Consider the following 24,269-nt stretch of genomic DNA (forward strand, 5'->3'; position numbering starts at 1 on the left):
CGGGGCGGGGGAGGGAGACACATTCTGAGTGCACTCTGCATACTTACGTTGCAGAGTACTCAAAAAGCCCATAGTAGGGGTTGAACATCTCTTTGGACAGTAGGAAGAACCACTCTCTGGCCACACCCCCATAGTCAAGACCTTTCTCTGATTCAAATTCGATCCACAGTCTGGCTTTCAGGACGTCTGGTCTTTTCACAGACATGATTCTCCGATAGGACTCTTCAAAGATGTTATTTCTGTGAAGTTTCATTTCAAACCTATTTGGAATATCAGCCTACACGAAAGAAGAAAACAAGCACGTAATCACACAGCAAATACACATCTTACTTTCGAACAGAGAAAAACAACAGAGAGTAGAAATGATGGCAGTCTTCAAATAAACAAGCAGCGACCAAAGGCTCCAACTGAGATTCCCTCCTTCAGGGATTTTATTCACACAGACAGCGAGCCCCACTACGTCAGGATAAGATACACAGAGCTTGTACCAGAAGCTGTCAGATGGAGCCAGCAACAATGTGGCACAAGAAACTATGTGGAGCAGAAGACAATCATCCTCTCCCCGCCTTGTATAAACAACCGTGAGGCTCCTGTCCACCCACTGGCCACTGAAATATGGTCAACTCTCCATATTGCTTCTGTCGAAGAAAGGGATGTCAGTCCAGGTCATCAAAACCCAGAAAACAATTCCCATCTGGCCCAGTTGAGAGCATTCTCAACTCTGGCAGGGTCTCCAGCTGGTAGATGTGATCCATGATGCCTATAAGCTAATTCTGGTGCCATGAGAAGTGCGACCTCGAGGATCATGCCAGGTTGTGGGAAAGCATGGCAAAGGTCACAGTTAAAGAACATGAACATAAACAAGCACCTGAGCGAAGTTGTGAATCACTGCTGCCTGGAAAAAGGAGGACCAGGGTTAGCCTTGCTCTGACAGTGGATTTGCAGCGGGAGTTTCCCGGCAGGTGACACCCCAGCTGGAGTGCCAGGGTATGACAGGCTCCTATCCACAAAGTCATCCCCAGCTACTGGGGGACATGTAGGTTACTCACTAAATAACACTGAGGAATTTTATGTGTGTGTATCAGAGTCACTTTCTTCCTTTTTTTTTTTTTTTAAATTTTATTTATTTATTTGACAGAGAGAGAGAGCGAGAGAGGGAACACAAGCAGGGGGAGTGGGAGAGGGAGAAGCAGGCTTCCCGCGGAGCAGGGAGCCTGATGTGGGGCTCGATCCCAGGACCCTGGGATCATGACCTGAGCCGAAGGCAGACGCTTGACGACTGAGCCACCCAGGTGCCCCTCAGAGTCACTTTCAAGGCAGTTATCCAAGAGCTACTTGAATCAGCACGCTGGGAGGGAGAGGACCCAACGTGGGAGCTCCTGATGCAGAGACTGTCTCGTGCACCTGCATGTCCCCAGTGCCTTGGCCATCGCAGAGGCCCAGAAAAGAGGCATCAGCCAAAGGCATGGAATGGGAGAGACCACGACGGAGCCCGGGCAGACTGGGGTGAGGGGAGTTGTGCCCCATACTCTCCTCTTCCCAAGGGGAGGAAGCCAAGAAACAGTGGTCGGTGCAGAAACCATGAGTGCGCACATTGAGGGGAAAACTGGTAAAACCCGCACCAGAGAGGTGACGTCAGACAGTAAGACAGAAGACACGGTGCTGAAGATCTGGGGAGGATGTGCCAGGAGAAAATGTAATACTGTGATTTAAATCTTGGCCTGTAAAAACCTCATAGGGTTTCTCAGTTTTGTAAAAACCTCACAAGGTTTCCCACTGAGAATTTTATTTTATTTTTTTATTATTTTTTTAAAAGATTTTATTTATTTATTTGAAGAGAGAGACACAGCGAGAGAAGGAACACAAGCAGGGGGAGTGGCAGAGGGAGAAGCAGGCTTCCCGCCGAGCAGGGAGCCCGATGCGGGGCTCGATCCCAGGACCCTGGGATCACGACCTGAGCCAAAGGCAGACGCTTAACGACTGAGCCACCCAGGCGCCCCCCCACTGAGAATTTTAATCTGAAAATTATACTCGCTCTTAACAGGCCAAATATTATAATTTAGTATTGTAAATTATATTTGTGTTATAAATATAATTAAAACTATACTTTTGAATTGGGAGGGAAGGATGGGAACATTTTTCTGGGTAGGGTCTAGGTTTTATGATGATGACCGCAGGCTTCTCCACACTTTTTGACTAGGTCCTGAATTATTTTATATCCCACTAAAATCATTTTTATCTTGTTATGTATTACATAAGAAATTACCATTCAGGTTGATTTGATATGTAATACTAAGTTTGTCTTCACTTACCAGGTCTCTTAAAAAGAAAATTCAGATTGAAGATCCAGGTGGATCAAAGTGCAATGGGAAAAGGAAGGTAACATTTTTAGTATACACATAAAGGTAACACACAAGTTGTTCTCACTGAAGTAACTTTGGCAACTTACAGATGACTAAAACAGCATTTTTGGAAGACATGTTACTCACAGGTTTCTTTAATTTCTTCCTAAAGTAGTCATATTTCTGTTTAAATTCTCTGGAGTAAGGAACAGCCTGGAAGATAAATTTATAAATATAGATAAACAATACACTTGAAATTTTATGTATACTGAGCCAACATTCACAGAATTTCACAAATCATAAACCTTAAAATTCTCACTCTCCATATTATCACTGAAATGTATATAATGTCTACATAGTACATGGGAAAGTTCTAGAAATGACTGAGGCTAATCAGCACTGTATTGGGGGGGGGCTTTCACCCCTGAAAACAACTGTACTGATATTCAAGAAATTATTTTTAAGGGATATGCCACATAAACCAAATATACTGTCCATGTGACTTCTGTCTAAATGGGAGTCAGGGTGTAACCTTTTTGTTGTTGTTGTTGTTGCAAGTTTAGATAAAAGTTACTGGCTATGATTCTTTAACACAAAACCCAAAATGACCTATGTGGTCATTTTGAAAAGACTCTTCATGCTTTTAAAAACCATGGGGAGGAAATAAAATGACAAGAAAGGCCAGTGAACTGATACCCTTATCAAGGCATATAAAATCAGGTAGAAAGCATTCTGGAAACATCTTCGATTTAGGAGTCAGAAGGTTTGCCTCTTACTAGTTAGTAGTCTTGGGCAGGGATTTCTTTAAATCTGGAATGGCTTACCTAGGAAGCAGAGTGATGGTACCAAAGGTGTGGGTTCAGTAACTGAGTTAAGCTTTCATTACTCAAAGTTCTGTAATCTATCCTGGCGAAGTAATAACCTTTTAATGTAGTCATTTATATTTTTTACTTCCTATGTTGTAAAGTAGCTTACAATATCTGAGAGCCAGAGCCCTGACTTCAGGCTACTGAAAAGGCTTCTAATTTTTTTTATGAAGCAGAAAAGATTGGCTTTTGCACACACATGAACATAACTGGGACAGCTCATACTCAGAAAAACTTGTTGCTTTTTCACAAATAGTATGAATTTGGGCAAGAACAGTTCTGCTGAAATCGTTTTGGGCTAAGTTAACAAAATATACTGATCCTTAGTAAAATGTCTCCAGACTCCAAGCCTAACACCACCTTATACTTTCAGAAAGAGGAGAAGTGAGGAACCAAAGCTTCCCTCCTTCATACTATTTTAAGACACAATCACACAAACAATAAGCCAAAACAAAAATAACCACTCTTATAGAAAACAATAATCATGTCAGTGTTTTGCTTTGTAACTCAAGAACAATAAAGACAATGTGTTTATATATCCAAAGAACATTCTACAGACAATTTATGGGTACCTCAGGTCTGCTCTTAGTTTTAAAGCCATTCTTCATTTGATTTTCCATTGGGCACTAGATTTGACCACATATCACATTTATTTGGGGCCGTGTTTAGTCTGATGATACCATGTAAGAATCCTTATTCTAGAAAACGTAGAAATTTTGCCAATATCTGGACAACCACCACAGTGAGGGAAAGGATACCATGTTCTGACAAAAGCCATGTCATGTTTTTGGCCCCACTAACACTACAGCCCATCACAAACTAAGATGTCCTGTATATTCGCTCTTTGGTGGTTCCTCTGCTGATTCATTCTACAGATATTTCTTGAGCACCTACTGTGTGCCAGGCATTTTAGGTGCTAGGAAAGTAATGGTGCATCAACCAAAGATTTCTTCCCCTGTGCCCTCCTGGAGCCTGCAAGCTACTGTGTGCAAGTGGAAGCAGGAAATAAATGAAGAGTGGTGAATGTTTTGAGGAAAAGCTGAGAGAGAGCTCTCGGCAAGCTACGATACGAGCGGTCAGGGAAGGCAAGCTCTGAGGAAGGGACATCTGAGCCGAACCCAGAGTGACAGGAGGGAATAAATCACTAGAAAGCAGTGTGTGTAAAGTCTTGAGAAGGAAAGTGTTCGGCTGATGCTCTTAGCTACGCGAACTGTGACAGAGGGAACGTAAGCTGAAAAAAGGTTATGTCCTTTCACTACCTCGGGCCAGCTTCAGCGGACCTGGCTTGTAAGGCAGACTCCCGTGCCAGCCAGCCATGTGACGGACCCTCCGGACGACGGAATTTCTTCACATTAAGAAGAAATGGACCAGAAGCACTTCAAGGCTCTTCCATTTCCAAAAATCTGTGATTCCCAGCCTATTATTTTTTGGTTTTGTGTCCTTCCCCGAAAATGTTGAAGAAAGGCTTAAAATACAAGTTCAAGAGTCTTAAGTCAAGGGGAGGGGGAGGGGGCATATTTTAAAATGTTGCCCCCAGCCTGTGCTCTCTACTCCCCTGTCCGACTTGTAACTGGGGGGGTGCCGATTACATGTGGGTGGAAAAAAAATGCTGAGATATTTCTGGTCTTTCTTCTTCTGGGGAGCAAGGCATGAAAATGGAAAAATCCTGATCCTCCTCCAATACTTATCTTTTCTCTCTAGAGAGAGTTCTTATGAGTAAGAAGAAGTGGAATACGGAGGTTTTTACAATCTCCTCAACAGAAGCCCACAGCGTAGCAGGACAAAGACATCCATACCGCGGAGCCTCTGAAGACACTTCCAAGGGTGGTCCATGTCTTGTACTGGACAGGCCAGATTGTTGACTCGCTCTTGAAAATTTGGCATCTTATTTTCTTATGTACAATGGAACTTACAAAATTAAGCCTGCATCAGAACTTAACACGTCTGTTGATTCAAGCCCTTCGCTCTTTCTTAAATAGGTTTTCTATTCTGAGCACAGTGATGTGCTGACTTATTGGAGAAATCGGGTCTGAACGTTTTCGCGTCGTTCTAGCCCACCCGGTGCCGGGGCTCCTCACGGAGGACGGCTCGCGTCCGACACGGAGACACGGGTGGGGTCAGTACAACCTGCAGCTTCACTTCGACTTTTGGCATTTGCTGGAACTAAGGGCGACACAATTAGTTTTCCGAGCTTCTGACAAATTGGGAATAACAACATCTTCCCTGCCTTCCTGAGGGGACTGCTTGGAGTTTTCAAAGCAGCTGATTTTAAAGTTCTCGGCCAAGTACAAAGCGTGACACGAACATGAGACCGTATTCATAAGAGTAGCAAGCACGGACAGCACTGGATCACACCTGCATTGGTGATGCTGGGAACACAGAGAGCAGACCGACTTACAGTAATGCTGTGCTGAGCGGCCAGAGGAAGGGACCCCCCTCCCCGAATCGGGGACATTTTTTAAAACTTGGGGAAAAAGAGAAATTCGAGGTTCCAGATCAGCAGGAAGACTTAAAATTAAAGAAGTGGGCATTGGACCTAGACTGGGTGCTTGGGCTGGGGTTTTAAACCGCAGACGGGGGACACAGAAGTTGGCCTACAGTCTGTACGACCTAGGGAGTAAGAGCAGAGTTCCTTGCTTAAAACCTGCAACTGACATGGGGACAAGAAAACTACCCGCCAGCCCAGGAAAGTCGTAAGGAAGCTTACCTTCTGTCCAGGACCACAAACGAGAGAAAAACAAAAAGAAACAGACCTGTAATAAATTCATACTCTAAGCCTACACCAAAGTGGGTATGAAGTCCACAGTTATATTAACTGGGCCTGCATGATCCCAAGCTAAGAAGTTAACGGTAAATACAGGTCAGGTCTTATAAATGCCTCATGGCAGGGGGAGGGGGGGAAAAAGAAAAAAAGAAAAAAACAAAGATGAGCGCACACACACAAATTATAAACTGAACTAAACTGAACTACCATTGAGGAGTCTACAGACATAACATGTGGCAGATTTAGTGCCCCTATGGCCAGAGATAACAGAATAATCTGAAAGAGGATATGAAATAAGCATTTTAAGAATGATTAGAGAGCTAAGTATGAATTAAAAAAAATAAAAATAAAAAATGGAAGAACATGATAGAGTAACAGTAACTGAAAAGACCAAGCAAATTTAAAAAGACCCACTAGAACGATGAGTAATTAAACACAGTTAATGAAGTAACAGACACAATCAACTGGTAAAGGGTAGGTTATAAAAAGCTTAAAAAAGAATTAGCTGGAAGAGCTAAGCCCACAATACAGCAATGAAGAGAGCTAGAGATGGAGGGAGGGAGAGAGAGACCGAGAGAGAGTGAGAGAGGAGAGAGAGATGGAAAACTGGAAAACTAAGAGATTAGGAAGACAGAAGGTAAAGGTGAATCACATACCCAGTAATTCTACTGGTACAGATAACCAGGAAGAATGGCAAAGATACAGTATGTGAGAAGTAACTGCCAAGAATCTTCCAGAATGGAGGGAAGACAGGGTCCTCATACTGAAGAATTACAATGAGTCCAAAGCAGAATCAATATAAAGAAATCCACGCTTAGGTTCCTGAGAGTAAAATTATACAACACCAAAGTCACAGAGAAAATTCAAAACTGCCAGAGAAAAGAAAGATTTACCCATCAGAAAAATGCCAATCAACAACAAGCTTCTCAACAGTTGTGGAGGCCAGAAGACAAGAAAGAAGATCTCCAAAGTATTAGGAAAATAACTGTTAGCCAAGGCTTCTAAAGCTGAACTGTCATTTTTTTTTTTTTTTAAAGATTTTATTTATTTATTTGAGACAGAGAGAATGAGAGACAAAGAGCATGAGAGGGAGGAGGGTCAGAGGGAGAAGCAGGCTCCCTGCCGAGCAGGGAGCCCGATGCGGGACTCGATCCCGGGACTCCAGGATCATGGCCTGAGCTGAAGGCAGTCGCTTAACCAACTGAGCCACCCAGGTGCCCCTGATCTGTCATTTAACAGAGAGGTCAGATAAGCCTTCTCTTTCAGACTAAGAGCTTCCCACTCTCAGACAGTGCTGCTCTAGGGGGTATCACCACCCCTGGGAGGGTGTGTCCAAACACAGATTGCTGGGCCCACCCCCAACATCACTGATTTTCAGTAGGCCTGGCTTGGGACTCCCAAATTTTTTCTAACAAGTTTCCAGATGATTCTGATGCTGCCGATCTGTAGACTCTGAGAATCCGGAACCATACTTCATTCAGAAGATAACCTGGAAACAGCAGGTGTAAGAAGTGATGGTGGGCAAAGAAATCTGCCTACATATAAGGGAAGGAAATAAGCCGTGCTGTTGAGAACAAAGATAAAATACCAATGGCTATTTGGGAAGTTTTAAAATGTTGCTGAACAATGGAAAGTAAGTGGGAAGAATGGCATGAGAGGTCCCTCAAGTCCCATCTTGCTCAGGAGGAGAGAGCAATTAATTTTGTCATGAAGTACGTTGGTTAAAAATGTTAATGTAAGCACTGAAAGCACAGAAATAGAAAATACAACTTCCAAGCAAATACAGAAAATGAAAGAAAATAAAGGGCACTTTATCAATCTAATAGAAGGTAAGAAAAGAGAAAAAATACAGCTAACTGAGAGGGAGAAAAGACATACCAGGCAGATACTAAGGAAGAGAAAGTGAATGTAACTGACTGATAAAGCCATGCTTGCCATCAGAGAGTCTGACACTACTGTCTTGGGTAGACAGAACAGCCAGGAAAAAAAAGCAGTGATGGAAATGAGTAATTTGAACACCATATGCTTGATTTAATGGACATATAAAGAACTCTATACCCAACAAAGACAGAATACACATTCTTTTCAAACACAAAAGGAACATTTATAAAAAATGGCCAAGCTGCCAAGGAAGTTTCAAATATCTGGTAATCAATATTCCATAGATAATATTCTCTGACCACAAAGCAGTAAAATTAGAAAATTAGTAAGAAATGGATAGGCAAAAACCCTTCCATACTCTTAGAAACGAAAAGCACGTTCTAAATAACTTATAAGTCAAGGAGAGAAAGAAATCATGGAAATTACCAAATATTCAGAACTGAATGACAACAAAAGCCAGCTGTCTACATTAAGTGGGTAATTACCTAAATACACATGCTCTTCCTGAAAGAAGTATCCCTACTACTAAGGAAAGAGTAAACAAGGCTCTTTTGTTAGTATAAAAAAAAAAAAAAAAAAAGATCTTTCTGTGGGTCAAATTTACTTGGATTTATGATGCTAAACAATTTTCAATAGCAGTAAGAACTAACAGTGTTTGAGTGAAGGTAGATGATCGATAAGTGATAGAGATATTTCAAAAGGCTTCAGAATTATGTCAAAAGTCCTCTGTCACTTGAAAACAGCCTTGATTCCTGAATACGTTTCCCATGATGTAGAAGAGAAAACAGGACTCTAACACCTTATCGTGACTGTGAATATATCAAAAGGAAACCATGGTAGTAAGGCAGGTGTTGAAGTCACATAAAAAGCAGCTGTTTTAACTGAGGTATGATTGGGCACTTTGCGTTACACAGTAGCAAAGCAGCTGAACAAAGCCAATAAACAAACCCAACAAATTAACTAAGGGGATGTCAAGTATCAAGGTATGTTTGCATGGTATTACATTTTAAGTTTTCAAACAGACTTACCTTTGTAATTCAAAACCTAATTTGAACGGAATCAGATTAAAGCCACAAAAGCAGTATTATAAAAATACCTAACAGCCTCTTAGCTCAGCATTCAATATGCTTTATTTCCTTTTGCTCCTCCGGTTTTTAGCAGATTCCCAAGTTTGCAATGCTTTGCTGATGCCATACGTTTCCTGTAATTCCAAATTAGCTCCCGCACTCATATAAACACTGACCAGAGATGCTGGTACATTCCCTGCCGATGACTGTGACCCATGCGGTATTCGGGACCAAGTCCTTATGAACACAGCGTGTGGCAGTATTTTAAGAGGGTGCTCTACCTAGCTTCCTTTTGCACCCGGTGTATACGTGGGGACTGCGAGGAAGTTAGTGGGTCAACAGAGACAAAAGTTCTTAACTCTGCCAGCTCCAGAGGTTGGCTACAACCTCCCCCAACTTTTCCAGACGTTCCACGCTGGAAGAGAGTCAGAATACAGCTTAAATTCGTTAGCATGCATTTACCACTCTTGGCCAAAAGAAATGACAAAATGCTACAGATACAGGGCTTGGCTTGGTATAAAAAGGAAGAGAGGACATTTTGATTGTTATACCTTTAATCCACCTTTTTACAAAGGAGAAAAGAAAATATTTAGTTTCTTACCATTAGCAAAGCACTTTCTTTTCCTTTATAGCAAAAGCCCTTCAAAAAGGCAAATGCAGTTGTATCCCACCCGGGAACTCCAGTGAGGAGGAGATGGGGGCGATTCTAAACTAGCCAACCACACCAGGCCCCTGGCACTGGGTAAGCAGTAATACTCAAGAAATACATGTTTAGATGCAAGCCAAATATTACACTGAAGAGTTAAAACTTAAGAATACTGACCGGACCAGTAATAGCTGGATTCTGCAGTCTTGGGTCTTCCCACTGAGTAATTTTGCTATCTGAAAATTAATGTTTTTAAAAAAAAAAAAATCAGCATATTAGTTCAAATCTATTCTGTGTCAAAAATGTTTTAAAAAGAATTATTTCTGGATTTTTTTCAAAAGCTGTCCCCCAAAATAAATAACTTAGTACTGCAGGGTTAGAAGGGCACCCTTTCTATATGCCAGCCCCCTCTGCCCATACTGTTTAGTTAAAAACACTCCATCAAAAATGCACGACTAAAGCCAAACCATCTATTCACACTGTTTTTGGCAAGAAAATCTGCCAAAATTTCAATTATAAACCCCTGTTCTTTCAAGGATTTATAATTTGATCTTGATTTTTCTTTAACTGAAAAAAGGCATAACAAGTCTTAGTCCCTAAAAAGTTTAACACACACACACACGATTTTTCTCATTTCAAGTACTTTTTTCTTTACTTATGGCATTGAAAAACTGTTTTCAACTAAGAATCCTACACTGGACAAATGAATAATCCATTACACGTGTCACTCATATGCATGCAAAAATCAGAGCTGCTAAGGAGTCCCAAAAAATGAGCATTAGATAGAGCAAAGAGGACAGATTTAAAGGGTTCCCTTTTGGTCAAGTTGGCGAGAAGTGTGTTCTTTCTTCTAAATGTGTCCGTGCCGGCAAGACTGCTCCATGCCGCCTGCACAATTACTCCAGTGATGTAAGGTGCCATGGGGACCCTGAATCATGTGGGTTTTCTGACTGTGCACAGGGGTTACTGTGTGTGTGGGAGGCAGGGATGGATTTGCGTGAAAGGGTATGGGGAGGGCAGACTGGGTTCTCTCTGGAGTTTTAGGGAATCTTAAGTTGTTAAAAAAAAAAAAAAAAGGAAATTAAGAATATTGATTCTGCTTATTTCCTATGTACTCTGTAAATAGATTGATAAGAATAACCATTAAATTTGGGTTTAATGACCGTACCAGGAATTTTTCCAAATCTGGTATATGTAATTATTTTAATGAAAGCAGAGGTCAAGTTTTAAAATCCTGAAGCACATGATTCTGGACTCATGTTGGCAGGAAACGTACGTGAGATGTTTCGATGGTTTTAGAGAACTTTGATGGAAGCAAAAGGCATTTTGGGCCCCTTACCTCATGCATAAGAAATCTGGAAAGTAAAAGTTGCCGTTGTGATGGAGAATAAAAGAAAACCAAATAAAGAGTACAGCTGAGTGATAGCTCCCCGGAGTACAGTCCTATCACCTGGGTACCATCAAAGCAGAAGTAAATTAATGACTACCTACCCATGGCGTCTCCCACATAGTCTGTCCAGTTCCACCCTTGACATGTGCACCCACATTTCCCATGGCGACCTCAAATCCAACTCTACCAAAACCAAACCCATAATCTTCCAGGAACAAATCCCGTTCCTGTGTTCCTGTACTCCCAAATGCCAGCATCATAGCGCATTCACTGTTCAGACCCAGCACTGGCTCCATCCCTATCCTCCCTAGCCATTCTCCTCTGACGCTCGCCATTCTGTTCCCCGTCTCACTGAGAAAGCTGCTTTCGGGAGGGCGCATCGCTTCCATGGACTGTGCCCTCTCTTTCCCTGGCCTCGGGCTCACTCATCCCAGTTCAAGCCTTCCTTTGCAGTTCTGCCACAAGGATCTTTCTGAAGAACAAATCCGACCAGTCAGGCCCCTCCAGAAAAACCTTCAGGACCTCCCTCCTGCCTGCAGAAGGGACTCGAGTTCCCACCCCTGGCGGACCCCCTTTGACCTATGTGCAGGACTCCTCTGTGCCCTGGCCATTTGCAGCCCCACCACAGGTCTCGGACTGTGGCCCAGGCCACACACCTTCATACATCTGTATGTTTTCTCCCTCCTGGGGTTGCTCTCCTCAGGCTTTCCTGCATAAATCTGACTCATCACTTGGGATCCATCCGAAAAGTAATCTGTTCCTAAGGTCCTTTTGCAGCCAGCCCCCAGCCCTAGCGCCTGGCCACATAGTGAGCAAGTGTGGTCCTCACCTGTTCTGCTTCTTCAAAGCTGGTTCGTTCCTCTATCCAACACTGCATATACCTCCTGGGGCTCCCAAGTCTCTATGTGGTTACAATGCAGATCGATTTTACAGCTAAGTATTGTCAATATAGGATATGAATGTGTAGTGGCCATTTACTTACTTTTTCCAGAACTTCTGAGTCTAAACTTGTTTTTTGTCCTCAGACATTGTATTTGAAATAATAAAGGGACAAGAATGAAGGAGAAGAATGAGAAACTCAGGTTAATTTAGCTACTATTAACAGGTTTGGTAAGACTGCTGGCAAGAAAGACAAAAATAGGATTTTACAGCCTCACTGGAATTTTATTTTCTCTTATAGCTTTGATCTGAGACACCTGTGGCCACTGACTCACAGTTGAGGGGCATACCTGGTCTTTAAGAAGAACCACATGACCCCTAAGAGAGGTAGCGATTCAGTTCAAGATCTTCCCTTAACCTTTTACTCCAGGCTCGAGACAGGAGCTATTTGATCAATGTCAATACCTCATCTCTTCTGAAATGACGTCTTTAAGCTGTCCGTTCTGGCAAGAGGAGTGGGAAGGGAGTGAGTTGAGCGCTTGGAGGGACTGGTGGCTAGAATAAGGAACAGCCCATTTAGCAAAACTAACCTCTCCTGCCTCCCAACAAACAGAAACAGGGGAAGCCTGGGGCGGGCATCGTTGCTGCTTCTCCAAGACGAGTTCTCTCCACTTTCCAACCAAGGACATGACCTTCCTCAGACCTTCACCACTGACCCTCCATGAATTAACTTCAAGTCACCGTTTATCAAGCATCTACTCTATATTATACTACGAGAACACCACAAGAAAAATAATCTATGATCTTTATTATTTCTAACGTACACTGGGATGGACTTTATTGGCAACAGAGTTTTTCTTGTTTTGGGGCCCTTGCATTAAGAACATTCATGAAATTCTTTTCAGGCTGACCTGAACATCAGATCACCAGCCAGAACATGGCCACAATGCTGTGTGAAATATTCTGTGTGTAGCAGAACAAGGTTGTGTTACTGGTTAAGACCTTGTTTTAAGAAAAAGATCTTTATTATTCATACCTACCTTTGAAAACTGAAATTGTAAAGCATAAAAACTAAAAGAGGAATTGTTTCTTGTTCTTGGTGGGAAAAAGAGGTGTGCCCCCTTCCCTTCTTTTAATAAATTATGCTATGAGTAGAATTATAAATAGCATATCAGAGAAAAAAGTGGGGGTACACACATTTTATAGCATTTATGGTAGCAATTTTAGGCTCACTGTAAAATTCTGGACAGCAGGCAAACCCTCAGTAGTTTTACTGGTCAAAGACAAAACTAAACCTATATACCGTGAATTACCGAATTTTAACCAAAGCGTAGCCCCTTCCCCACAATTGGCTCATCGGTGGACTTTTGATTAAAGAGAATGTAAGGCTGGAGAAACCTGGGGCAGACTTGCTAATCTTTAGGAACCAAATGAAAACAAAAGATCAAAACACTACCAATTGCACACACTTCTAAATAGAACTGCAAACTACTTTTAAATATACATTTTTCAGAAGTTCTAAGGGATATACAAATATGTTCCCATGGAGAACATGTTGCCTTAAAAAAAAAAAAAAACAAAACCTAGCTAAAAGCAATACCTTTATCAGTTTAACTTTTAGTTGAAATGAGAAACCACACATTTATTCATAAGGTGCTGGAGCAACTATAATACTGTAATTTCAAGATACGAACTACATATAGATTAGTGTGCTGGGTGCAAAGGAACATGCTATGAATAGAAAATAAGTCAGAACGGGCTTCTTGCCATAAGACCCTTGACGGCCAGTGTTTAACATGCTGCTTCAAGCACTGCTCACACATAGATTTTTGACTCAATTATAACTTCTAACCTTATTTTCTATTACTACAGTGTATTTATTAAAAGCGCAGATATCAAGGGGTTATTGACCCAAAAAATTTTTTTAATGAAGGGAAAAAAAAAGTTAATAAGTCACAAGATCAAATCGGATAAAAGCTTGGTGGGCTCCTTTCAAGCAAACTTGGGATGAATGCACAGTACCGTACGAGGGCACTGATTCTCTGGCCTCATTCTCTCCACATAACACCTGGCTGCCTGGACAAAGAGTAAAATGACAAACCTTTCACTATAATATTCGAATGATTCCCTGTCCCCCCCATCCCTTTACCTGCAATGCCTGTGTGTCTATAAAAGAGCTTACTTACTATGGTCAATATAAAACGTTCGGCCATCCAAGTGAATTCTTTCTTCCCAACCAGGCTGGTATTAGAAGAGAGAGAGAGAGAATATAAACATTAGCTAACAGTTCCAAAAAAAATTAAAAATAAAAATAAAAATAAATGGCTAAACACTTTAAGGACACTTTCTGACTCTTCTAGGGTACATTGTTACATTAAGAACAGGCCACAAACATTTCAAGTTGATGACAGCATCTAGCAACACACCGTATCACATGTTCGCCAGCCTTAGGAGCCTTCACTCACTGTGTGATGAACAGGAACCAGGGCTTGCTATTTCAAAAGCTTCAAAGGGCAACTCCAGCATCCCATGGAATAGTTGAGTTTAGGACTGAATAGCTCATTTAATTAAATATTTACCAAGTACTGAAGGGAGGAGGGAGGTTAATTTAAAAATGTCAGAGACAGATGCTTTAGTCCTGCCACCACGTGGCTGAATGACCTAAAGCGGAGATTCTCTGGTGTGGGCTCTCACTCTTTGGACTCAGGGAATAGATGGATATGGGTATTTTTTTCCAACGTAAAGCTGGTATGCCCTCATTATGTGAACGGTGCCTACTTGCTATCTGAAACTCAGGAATCCAACACATGAGGCCAGCCCGTGATCTTTCACGTCTAATCTCGGTCTCTGGCACTCTCTGGGCTCTTTCCATTTCAACCCAGGAACCAAACAGTTCTGGAGAGGGAGGAATATTTGTGTAAAACCTGATGAATGAAGACCGAACCCTAACCTTCCTAGATTCAAGTTGTGCCATCACATACCACACACCAGGCAACGGACAGGTTCTTGCGCTTGGAAAATCCCCTTGGAAGAGCTCCCAGCACCCTTCCATTCTACAGGAGTCTTGAGTCTCCCTCCCTTCCTGCCCTTGTAAGGCTTTTTGATGTGGGGGGAGGCGGCTGAGAAGGATGTATGGTGAAAGTTTCATTCAAAATCTAATATGGAGTAAATAGAGCTCAACTCCCCAAAGAGCATAAACCGATGAAAAATTATATTTTATAAACAGTCCTCAACAAGGGAGAAAAACTTCAAATATCTGCAGGCTAATGACTTACAGAAACCACCTGTGATCACTTCGGCCTTTTTCTCCCACTGTTCTTAATATTTCTGTTCCAGTGACTGAATTAGCAATATGGATGGAACCCAGTGGTTGCAAAGTTACAAAATAAATGCGTGTTGCCTAACCTATCACATGCAGAGAATGCCTCTTACATCCTAGTTACAAGGTCTACTTTCTCCTAGCCGCTAACAACTCAGAAACCTCTTTCACAAGTATGGGGCATCAGCTGTATGTGCTATTAGAATTCAGCCATGCACCTAATTCTGTGAAGAGATTACAGACCAATGGGACCCAAAACAGCCTGGAGAAAGAGAAGGCCCACAGGGTCTCTCCCTCCACACGGGGCAGATGAATGGATAAACATTTTCAGACTTGTCCCTGCATCTGCAGTGTACTCACAGGGAGAGGGCCGAGGTCATTGGGGTTTAAAGATGCCTTTGACCGCATATGCACTGGAAATTTCAGGCGTGGATCTTCCTGCAAGAAAATGTAGAAGGCAGAGGACATTAAGAGTGACCCTGTGTGTGACGTCATTGGCTCCTCCCCTTCCGGAGAAGTGCCGTCCAAGCCGCACGCTGGCCTGCACGGGGGAGGAGAGGACCTCTCTTTGTGCAGGAAGGCTGGCCGACCAGCTCTCAGGCAAGATTTTACTCTTCTCCTTGTCCTTGGTGAAGGCAGAACAGCTTTAAATAACAGGTGAAGCATTTTCCGCCAAGACGTCTAGCAGGTGAAGAGGAAGAGAGTCCCAGCAGGGAAGTTACTATGGAAACCAGAATGGAGGGTGCTGGAGAGGATGAGGCTCTGTTTTGCAGAGGGGTAGGGAGGACGGTTCGTAAGTCTCTCTTGGCTACTGAGCTGTGGTTGAGGGCAGCCAGCCATGCCATCGGGCCTGAGCTTCCTGCTGTGCCCTTCCACCCCTTGATCTACAGCAGAGGATGTGAATCTGATCTGAGGGTCAAGTCCTGTCCCGGCCAGAGTTCGGTGGCCTTGTACTAGAGAACTTTACTGAGATTCCTGATCAAGTTCTGCAAATGAGATTCTCATTTATGTCTCAATACTTAAAAGTTTGCCAAGGACTTCTCTTAAGGGATATGGCTCACAAGATACTACAAAGAACCAACAAAAGGAAACACATGCTCTGGCATCTTGGGTCATGCTTTACAATTGACAATTGACAAAGAACAGGCAGATGTCTCATCTTGCAACGGCCCCGTTAGGAGGCTGCGCACACGATCTCTGCTTCTTTAGATGAGGACACTGAGCTGCTGAGACCACGAGAACTTGCCCGAGAGCTCTCACCCAGAGTCTGGGAGCACCTGGGAGCGGCCTCTCACGTACACAGACCCAACGAAAATGCAATGGAACTTAGAGAATTCACATTTTAAACTCAAAAGATTAGGAAACAAATGATAAAACTCAGAATAGCACATTGTCAACCAAATAAGCCTAAGATTTAAAAAAAAAAAAACCAAACCCCTTTATTTCAATTACATGAAAGACTTTGTTGCTGTCAAATCACTAAAAGGTTTTCTGCCTCACCATTTTCCCAAGGCAACAAGAAAATGAAATAATTGGTATAAACCTTGGAAAATAATAAAACTCACTTTGTGACAGCTAATGGGTATGAAAATGCTCTCAAACTGATTATAGTGATGGTTGCAACATGTTTATTTAATGGTCTATAAACCACTCACTTGTATATTTTAAACAGGTGAACTGTAGGACATGTGAGTTATACTCCAAGAAAGCTATTAAAAAAATTTCCCAAGTCAACAGCGTAAGCTGTTAGTATCACTGGATTATAACAAAATGACAGATTTTTGGAACTGGCAATGTCTACAAAAAAACCCTCCAAAATAAAAAAATAAAACCAACCTTGGCTTTCTATTAACTAGAGCAAACTATTAACTGAAGAAATAAATCGTGCGAGCAGTTTATGATAGATATTGACCCTGAACCTTACTGATAATCCTTTTTGAAGGGTAATCAGAGGAATAAAATAGGTCCAGTATTCTGTCGTATACTGGAACATAAACAGTGCAGTAAACGGACCCACTAAGATTCTGGATTTATAAGGTCCAAGAAGCTGATAATTGGGTAAGTATTTGTGACAGGTTGATTGTGGACAGAGGAAAAACTTGCAGCACCCCACTGAGAGCTAGCTCTGAGCTGGACCCGGTGATGCCACAACCACAGGGCACCCCGGGTACCCCCCTCCTAGCCACTGACCGTGCTAGCTTCCGGATGCTGCATGCAAGACCAGCCGTGCCTTGGAATCATACACACGGGCTACTGTGAAAGACAATCAGTAAAAAGCTGGTGATTTCAAGAACACACACAGAAAAGCAGCAGCTGAAGTTACAGACAAGTGCCAGCATGTCGGGACGAGGAGCATGAAGTAGAAAACTCAATTTTACAGGTCTGCTAAAATGGCCTGGCATGGAACCCCGGAATTCGTAGAATGTGAGAGGGCTGGAGGCCCTTGGGGTCCTATTATTTTATTATACCATCGGAAGTCAAAATAATGGCAGTCAACCGAGAGGGCACTACTGAGCCCACCCTCACAGTGAGTCCCCTGAACTATCAAGATGGCAGGGACGCCCCCCACCAAGCTGGTGGAGCAGGTGAAGGCAGCCCCACAAGACTCGTGACAACGTTCGGGATGACAATAAGCGGGAATACTAATGACATCTCAAACGACAGAAATTAACATTAATATAAATGAACAAAATATGCAAAACCCACGTGGGAGTTTCTCCCTGTCCTCAAGCACCACGAGCACATTCTTGCACCATTTCACAACTGCTTCCCTCAATACGATTGGAAGAATTTTTGAACAGAAGGCAAAGATGAACATCTTAAAAAAAAAAAAAAAAGTTTCCTAGCAGAGTTTTAGAAATATATAAAATATGGGAATGCTGGCTGGTTCAGAGAAACAGCTGTGGTTTTTCCTTCCTGGAAGAAGTCAACAACCATGCCTCAGCTACAATGGGTTTTATTAGAAAACTCATTGGGTAGAAAACAAACCTGCCACTTAATGAAGGTATATTCTTTCTTGCTACAAAAAGAAGCCAATGCTTTGTCCTGGAAAAGATCTAAATACACTTACATATACACTTCCGGCTGCTTCCTTAGCAGGAAGAATGGGCAACCGAAGGCCTCCTGTCATCTGCCCTCAGGCACGTGGAGGCCTCCAGCACGCCTCCTTGGCCCTGCTGACCCAGGTGGGGACAGGCTGATGCTCCCTGGATGTGGTCTGACTTTATCCTGGATAGAGTGCTGACACACTTCGTGCATTACTCGGGTGTGTGAAAGGCTGTGTTTTATAAATAGACTTCAAAGGGAATCGGCCCCTATCAGTGTATATAAGGGAATTGTCGGCCCGTATCTTTTCATGCTGCTAGCTAAATGTAGGAAGCAGGAGCATACACACTGACAGAGGCAGGATGAGTATTTTCATTATTCTCAACCTGTCCTACCAGTTTCTCTTCCTGTTTCCATTACAAAGCTCACATTCTAAGAATAGCTATGCTGTTCGCATTAAAACACACACACACACACACACACACACACACACACACACAGAGCGAACCCCCATATCAGTTCCAAACAGATTCTAAGCTGAAAATGGTCTTTACCCTTCCCTCCACCCTTTATCGAAATAAAGAGGCCCTTTAGAAGCGTGCCTTCCACGGAGAGCATTCTGTAGAGGTCTCTGTCTGGAAGGGGTGACGTAGCTGTCCCAGCACATCTGAGCTGAGCAAGGAAGCGTAGTCACTGGTGGAATTTCCAGTTGTTAACCTTAAGGGTTTTCAACAGCAGCAACAAAATATTGGTTTAACACATTAAAATGTTAAATGAGTACACGAGTCAACAGCAAGGATCTGGCGGAAAGGGGCAACTGGAAATTCAAACTGGGTTTCATTCAGCAACGATGCAGGCAATAAATAAAGCTGGTGCAGTTTAAAATAAAACCTGCCCAGCTGTAATTACACTGCACTTGTGGCCTGAACGACGGCGAAAAGGTTAGGAGACCTGACTGCTAAGCTGGTTCAAATGACTCCAATCACAGCTTATGCGGGCAAGCCGCAGTGGCTCCGTACGCTAATCCATCCCCTCCGACAACAGTTACCCTATTTCTGGAGCTCCCATTTCTGGCTCAGGGCCAGAAAGCACAGCAGGACAGCCCCAGGTTCCACAGCCATGAGGAAAAAAAAAAAGACCTAAAGACCAATCTCTAGGACTGTCTTTTCCAAAGAGCTGCCTATCTTTCATTCTCAACTCGTCCACAATCCTGTAATACTATCTTTGGGCGAAAAGGCACGTCGAACAAAGCGACACGCTAGCCTGTGCCTTAGGAGTAGTTATGAGGTTGCTAAATGAAATGTCACCACATCTCAGAGATGAATTCCCCTGGCAGGCTACCCCCTTACCTCTGAAGAGGAAGAACTTTTAGAGTGGTTCTCAATAAGGAGTGTTTAGGCTCTGTGGGGGCATTTCTGGTTATCCCTGTGGCAGGGGGAGATGGGGGAATGGTGGCTATTAGCCTTTGGTGGCAGGAGCCAAGGATGCTGGATGCCCTGCCAAGAAAGGCATGGTCCTACCCCAAATGCAGAGAATGTTCTCGTGGAGACATGCTGCCTCACGATCAACTGGATTTTAGAGATTTTAGAGAGTGAGCCCTTTAGGGACTCAGTGAACATACACCATGGGCAAAGTGTGAGCGGCAATCTAGGCCACTTTGGTCCAGGCCTCTTTCCTAACACAATACTACTGTTCTATCAACTGTACATACTTGGGGGTCTTCACTAGAAATGGGAATTTAAAGCACGTGTTCACTGGTAGCCTAAGATTGCATGGCTGGGCCAGCGACCATCACCCAAACTCAACCAGCTTTCACACACCGTCCGTTCTAAGCAAGCAGTACAGATGACAGAAGGACAGAGTTAAGCTCTGTACCCGGAGAATTAGGCAGGGATACAAGGGACAGGAAGAAGAGCAAAACCTCCTGTAGCATCAGAAATAGAAACAAGAACACCAAGTTCGGTTTAATCACAGGTCGAGAGATCAACACAATAGAAATATAGCACTGATTTCTAAAAAAGAACTACAGGCTACATTAAGTAAGACACCATGAATTCAGCTGAAGGAATGAAGGATGGACTGAGGCATACAGAGATACTCATATGCACCTCTGACTCATCTCATCGTGTTCGTTAATACAATCTCTCCTGCAGGATTCAGGGGCACATGGGAGAGTGACATGATCAGAAAAATCAATTTTGACAAAACGTTCACCAAAAAGAGCCATCGAATTTACAACCAAAGTCCTCAGTACACCTCTTAACCCCCAACAAAGGAATGAGACAGAGCACAGGAGTATAAAAACACGAATCTGACGTGAACAACGAAGACTAAAAGGACACATCAAATCAAGGTGATCATGTCAATAGAAATGCAGAAAGAAACTGATGAGAAGAAATGATTTAAAAAAGATTAGAGCTCCTAATAAAATTACAGCAACATGGGAAATGAAACCGTGACATCAAATTCCTGGCCCTGGGGAGCATGACACCTTTCTCCCCAATATGGTAAAGTGTCAGGACTAGAGCTTTCCAGGAGTCCTATGAAGGAAAGGTGCCCATCCTGGCACCAATCCCACAGGCAGCCACACGCCTGCGCCCAGAAGCCTCCTCCCCGTGCCCCCCTCCCCCCACCGGCCCACACGAGCCGAGTCCAGATGTAGACTGAGGAGGCCCCCTCGGGGCCATGCTTCGGGGTCAGGGAAATTTCCCTCCAAGAACCAGGGCTCCTGAGTAAGGAAATGCAGGAATCAATGGCAGACCTCGTGACAAAAATGGAACCAAATAAAAGTGGCAGCCTTACCCACGTCGTAGTCTTTGTGTTATGGTCAATGAAGAAGGGCCGACCGTTGGGTGCTATCCTCATTTCCCAGCCGGGCGGCAGGAAGCTCTGTGTGACTTTGTGTTGTGGTTTGGGGGAGTTGTAAGGTGATGGCTGTGGGGACTGTGGGTTGGAAAGGGTATCTTTCACAGCCCGGCGTATGGGCGAATCCTTGGCACCCTAAGGAATAACAACGAGCATTAGAACTCTTACCAGGTGCTACTGTGGAGGTATCAAGATGAACCTGGGAACACAAGGAACGCTCCTCTTTGGAGAGGCACAAGGGAGAGAGGCTCCTGAAACCTGTTTCTGTCATCCATTTACTTTGCAACCGATCTAACTTTCAAAGTTTTTCGGCTGGTTAAACACATGAACATATCAAGTACTTATAACCAAGGTCCGTGGACAGCTCTTCAGTACACACCCAAAACACTGTTCTGAACTGAACATGACAGATGGTATTTTACAGAGGGTGGAGGAACACACGCCCCTGCTCTTAATGAGCTCACAGTCTAATGAAGATGGGGTTGGCAATTTCGAGAGCCCAGAAAGAAAACCCTGTACCCACGGACCAGCACGGCTGCTACCCACGGCATTCACATCCCCGTTCGGAAGTGATCACAGCCACGCTCCGTCATCAGCACGGGAGCCCCGGGATCGGGCCCACGGCTAGCTCTCAAGACACGGTCGAGTTCAGAACTTCAAACGTTCGCTCTCTGGCTTCTCTAACTCAGACATCTGTGATATGAAGGGATGGCACCAACACAAACAGGAGAGAGCACAAGCAGATGCCCCGCAATGGCTTCGAGATGTGAGTGTACCCATACAATGACAGGCCCTACAGTCGAGGGAAAGAAAAAATGATCCAAGCAACAGCTGTTTTAAAAGGCAATGTAAGCATTGGTATTTGAGAGTTATTTATGCAGTCAAGAGCGAAACACAACGAGAGTGGAGAAAGTTCGGAAGAGAGGTGTCCCCTTCCAGCACAAGGACCCGTGGTGGCAGCCAAATGAGAATGGGACTCAGGTGGGAGGCCACAGGGGCGAGCCAGGCGGCACAGAGAAGCATGAAGTAAGGATGAGGGAAGACTGCATGAGAGCGCCCTGCACCACGGACACCACGACTGATCAGAGAGAGGATGGGGGCTGCAAAACTCAAACCCAAGTGAGATGAGCAAGGAGAATGAGAAGTCCCGGGAGAGAGCGACCCGGTTAGAGGATGAGGCAGCCTTCTCACCTCCAGTGGGGCAGATAAGGTTACAGTCGGCGAGCTGAGGCTACGGGGCCGGCGGATCTGAGGCTCGATTAGGTGGTTGTTACTGTTTGTGGCGGATCCGGACGCACCATCTTCAGCGAGCTATTTTGGAGGCAAAAACAAGTTAGCTTCACGGGAGGATCCCCCTGTGCATGTGATTAGGAGCGTGGACCCAAACAACAATGCAGCCAGCACTAATAAGAGGTCTGGCCTATTTCAGGCGTGGAGGAAATGATTAAACACAATAATGGGGGCAAGGATGGAGGAACACATTCAAAGGAAATAGAAATGAATCACTAAGCCCAGCATAAAAACCAGCCTCGGGAATAAAGGGGGCTGGGAGAGAAGCTACACACTGTGACAGGCTCTTACTGACAGTATCTTTCACGTCCCACTTTAAAACCGCATCTAGGGATGGACTGACTGGAGGACCGAATTCTTCCTCAGGCAAATATCAGACTTAGAGTCACATGTTTTCTTTGTGAGAAAAATTTTCTTAAACATGGGTTCTTTAGAACAATACATTCACACTGGGAACAGCGAGCTCATGTACACTTCGGCTTCTACGGCCTGTGATTTTAAGTTGTAGGATGATCTGCGTACCTGCATGATAGGTCGAGTCCAAGTTGTGGTTCGATTGTTATGATTGACATAGTATGTGCGTCCCTTAGCATCTTTTCTTTCTTCCCAGCCTGAAGGTAGGCCCGGCGTGGTGTGTGCATAGGCCACTGATGGCTGTTTGTGTAAGAAATCATTATTACTTAATAGCCTGCATTTGCTTTCTGATCAGTTTAATAAAGTAATGTACATCCAGAGAATTAGTTGTTCTAGACCACGTAATTTAATTTCACTTGTACCAAAAACATTAGTGTCTGGAAAAAAGGCAACTGATTTCCAATAGCTTCCGATCTACCGTGAGATGAACCCCACACAGCCATCAGGCCCACAATCTTACAGAGGTCCATTGTAAAGCCCTGAAGTCTTAAACATAAAGGGCTGTTGCTAACATGATCCTACGAGGAACATACAATCTGTTTCCATTACTAGATTCTACTGTCAAACCACATAAAGGTACTTCAAGTTGTCAAAGGTTACCAAGTGAGGGATGCTCTGAACATTTTTTTCCCCTCAATATAGCTGCCACGGAGATGCTCTCCTAATTCCTAAAGTCTTCATCAGCTTAGAGCCCTTCCATGATAGCTTTCAGGGAAAAAAATACAGTCTCCTCTCTAGCGGGCCTGTATGCACAGTAGGGCTTGCAGTCATGAGGACCCACCAGGACAGCTCAGCTACCCCAGTCAGGAAGTCACTGGGCAATCTGAGGATAGAATTCCAGAGCATCCTGAGAACCGAGGCTCTGTGTACCCCCCGTCCTCCCATGCGGAGTGTCTCTCTTTAAAAGGGTGAAAGAAGCACATGCAGTTTCCAGGTTTAGAGACACGTCCAGTATAAAGTGACTGCATCTGGATCGTCCAAATTAGACTGCAAAAGGATTCCCGAGACACTTCTGCTTGTAGGAAGCAGTCTGAGAAATGCGGTCTGGGTGGAGAAACATGGGACTAGCGAGGATGTTTCAGGGATTCATGGAAAAGGAGAAGGACATCTGAGCCCAACGCCTCTGTGTGCACATCCTATCTTTCCTGTTCACTACCGACACTGTGCCTTGGCAAGGAGGGTCCCAGTCGGAGGGCCCCTGGGGCCACTGCAGGATCGTGACCTGGAGAGCGTGCTCAACGACACTGCCATGTAATTTGGGGACTGCAGTTCCCGAGGCTCAATATTCTACTCCATAAGCTTGAGAGCACATTCCAGAGAAAAACTGAGTCACGAAGCAGCTGCCTCAATGGTTATTTCTAAAACATGTTTACCACGCAACGCAAGATTATTTCTAAGAGGACTTTCTGCTAAAACTATGGTAACTATTTTCTCGACATTTTTCCAAATGAAGTCCTGAAGGCCCTTAAATGGTAATTCCAAGACTGTGAGACCATAAGGG

The 24,269-nt window shown here is 43.8% G+C and overlaps 1 protein-coding gene across 1 annotated transcript in view; it reads right to left on the reverse strand.

The window, feature by feature from the left end:
- The window catches only part of NEDD4L (NEDD4 like E3 ubiquitin protein ligase), a 290,602-nt gene that overhangs the window by 17,531 nt on the left and 248,802 nt on the right, over positions 1 to 24,269 (reverse strand). Inside the window, exons 14-21 of the mRNA XM_081802522.1 lie at positions 22,877 to 23,008; positions 22,256 to 22,375; positions 21,002 to 21,199; positions 15,515 to 15,592; positions 14,022 to 14,076; positions 9,744 to 9,802; positions 2,490 to 2,555; positions 48 to 277 (exon numbers count right to left, since the gene is read on the reverse strand). Of these exons, the coding sequence (XP_081658648.1) occupies positions 48 to 277; positions 2,490 to 2,555; positions 9,744 to 9,802; positions 14,022 to 14,076; positions 15,515 to 15,592; positions 21,002 to 21,199; positions 22,256 to 22,375; positions 22,877 to 23,008 (938 nt within the window). The remainder of the gene's footprint in view (positions 1 to 47; positions 278 to 2,489; positions 2,556 to 9,743; positions 9,803 to 14,021; positions 14,077 to 15,514; positions 15,593 to 21,001; positions 21,200 to 22,255; positions 22,376 to 22,876; positions 23,009 to 24,269) is intronic.

This window comes from Leptonychotes weddellii, chromosome 13 (genome assembly GCF_054177405.1).
Source record: "Leptonychotes weddellii isolate Sample4059 chromosome 13, ASM5417740v2, whole genome shotgun sequence".
Classification (NCBI taxonomy): Eukaryota; Metazoa; Chordata; class Mammalia; order Carnivora; family Phocidae; genus Leptonychotes; species Leptonychotes weddellii.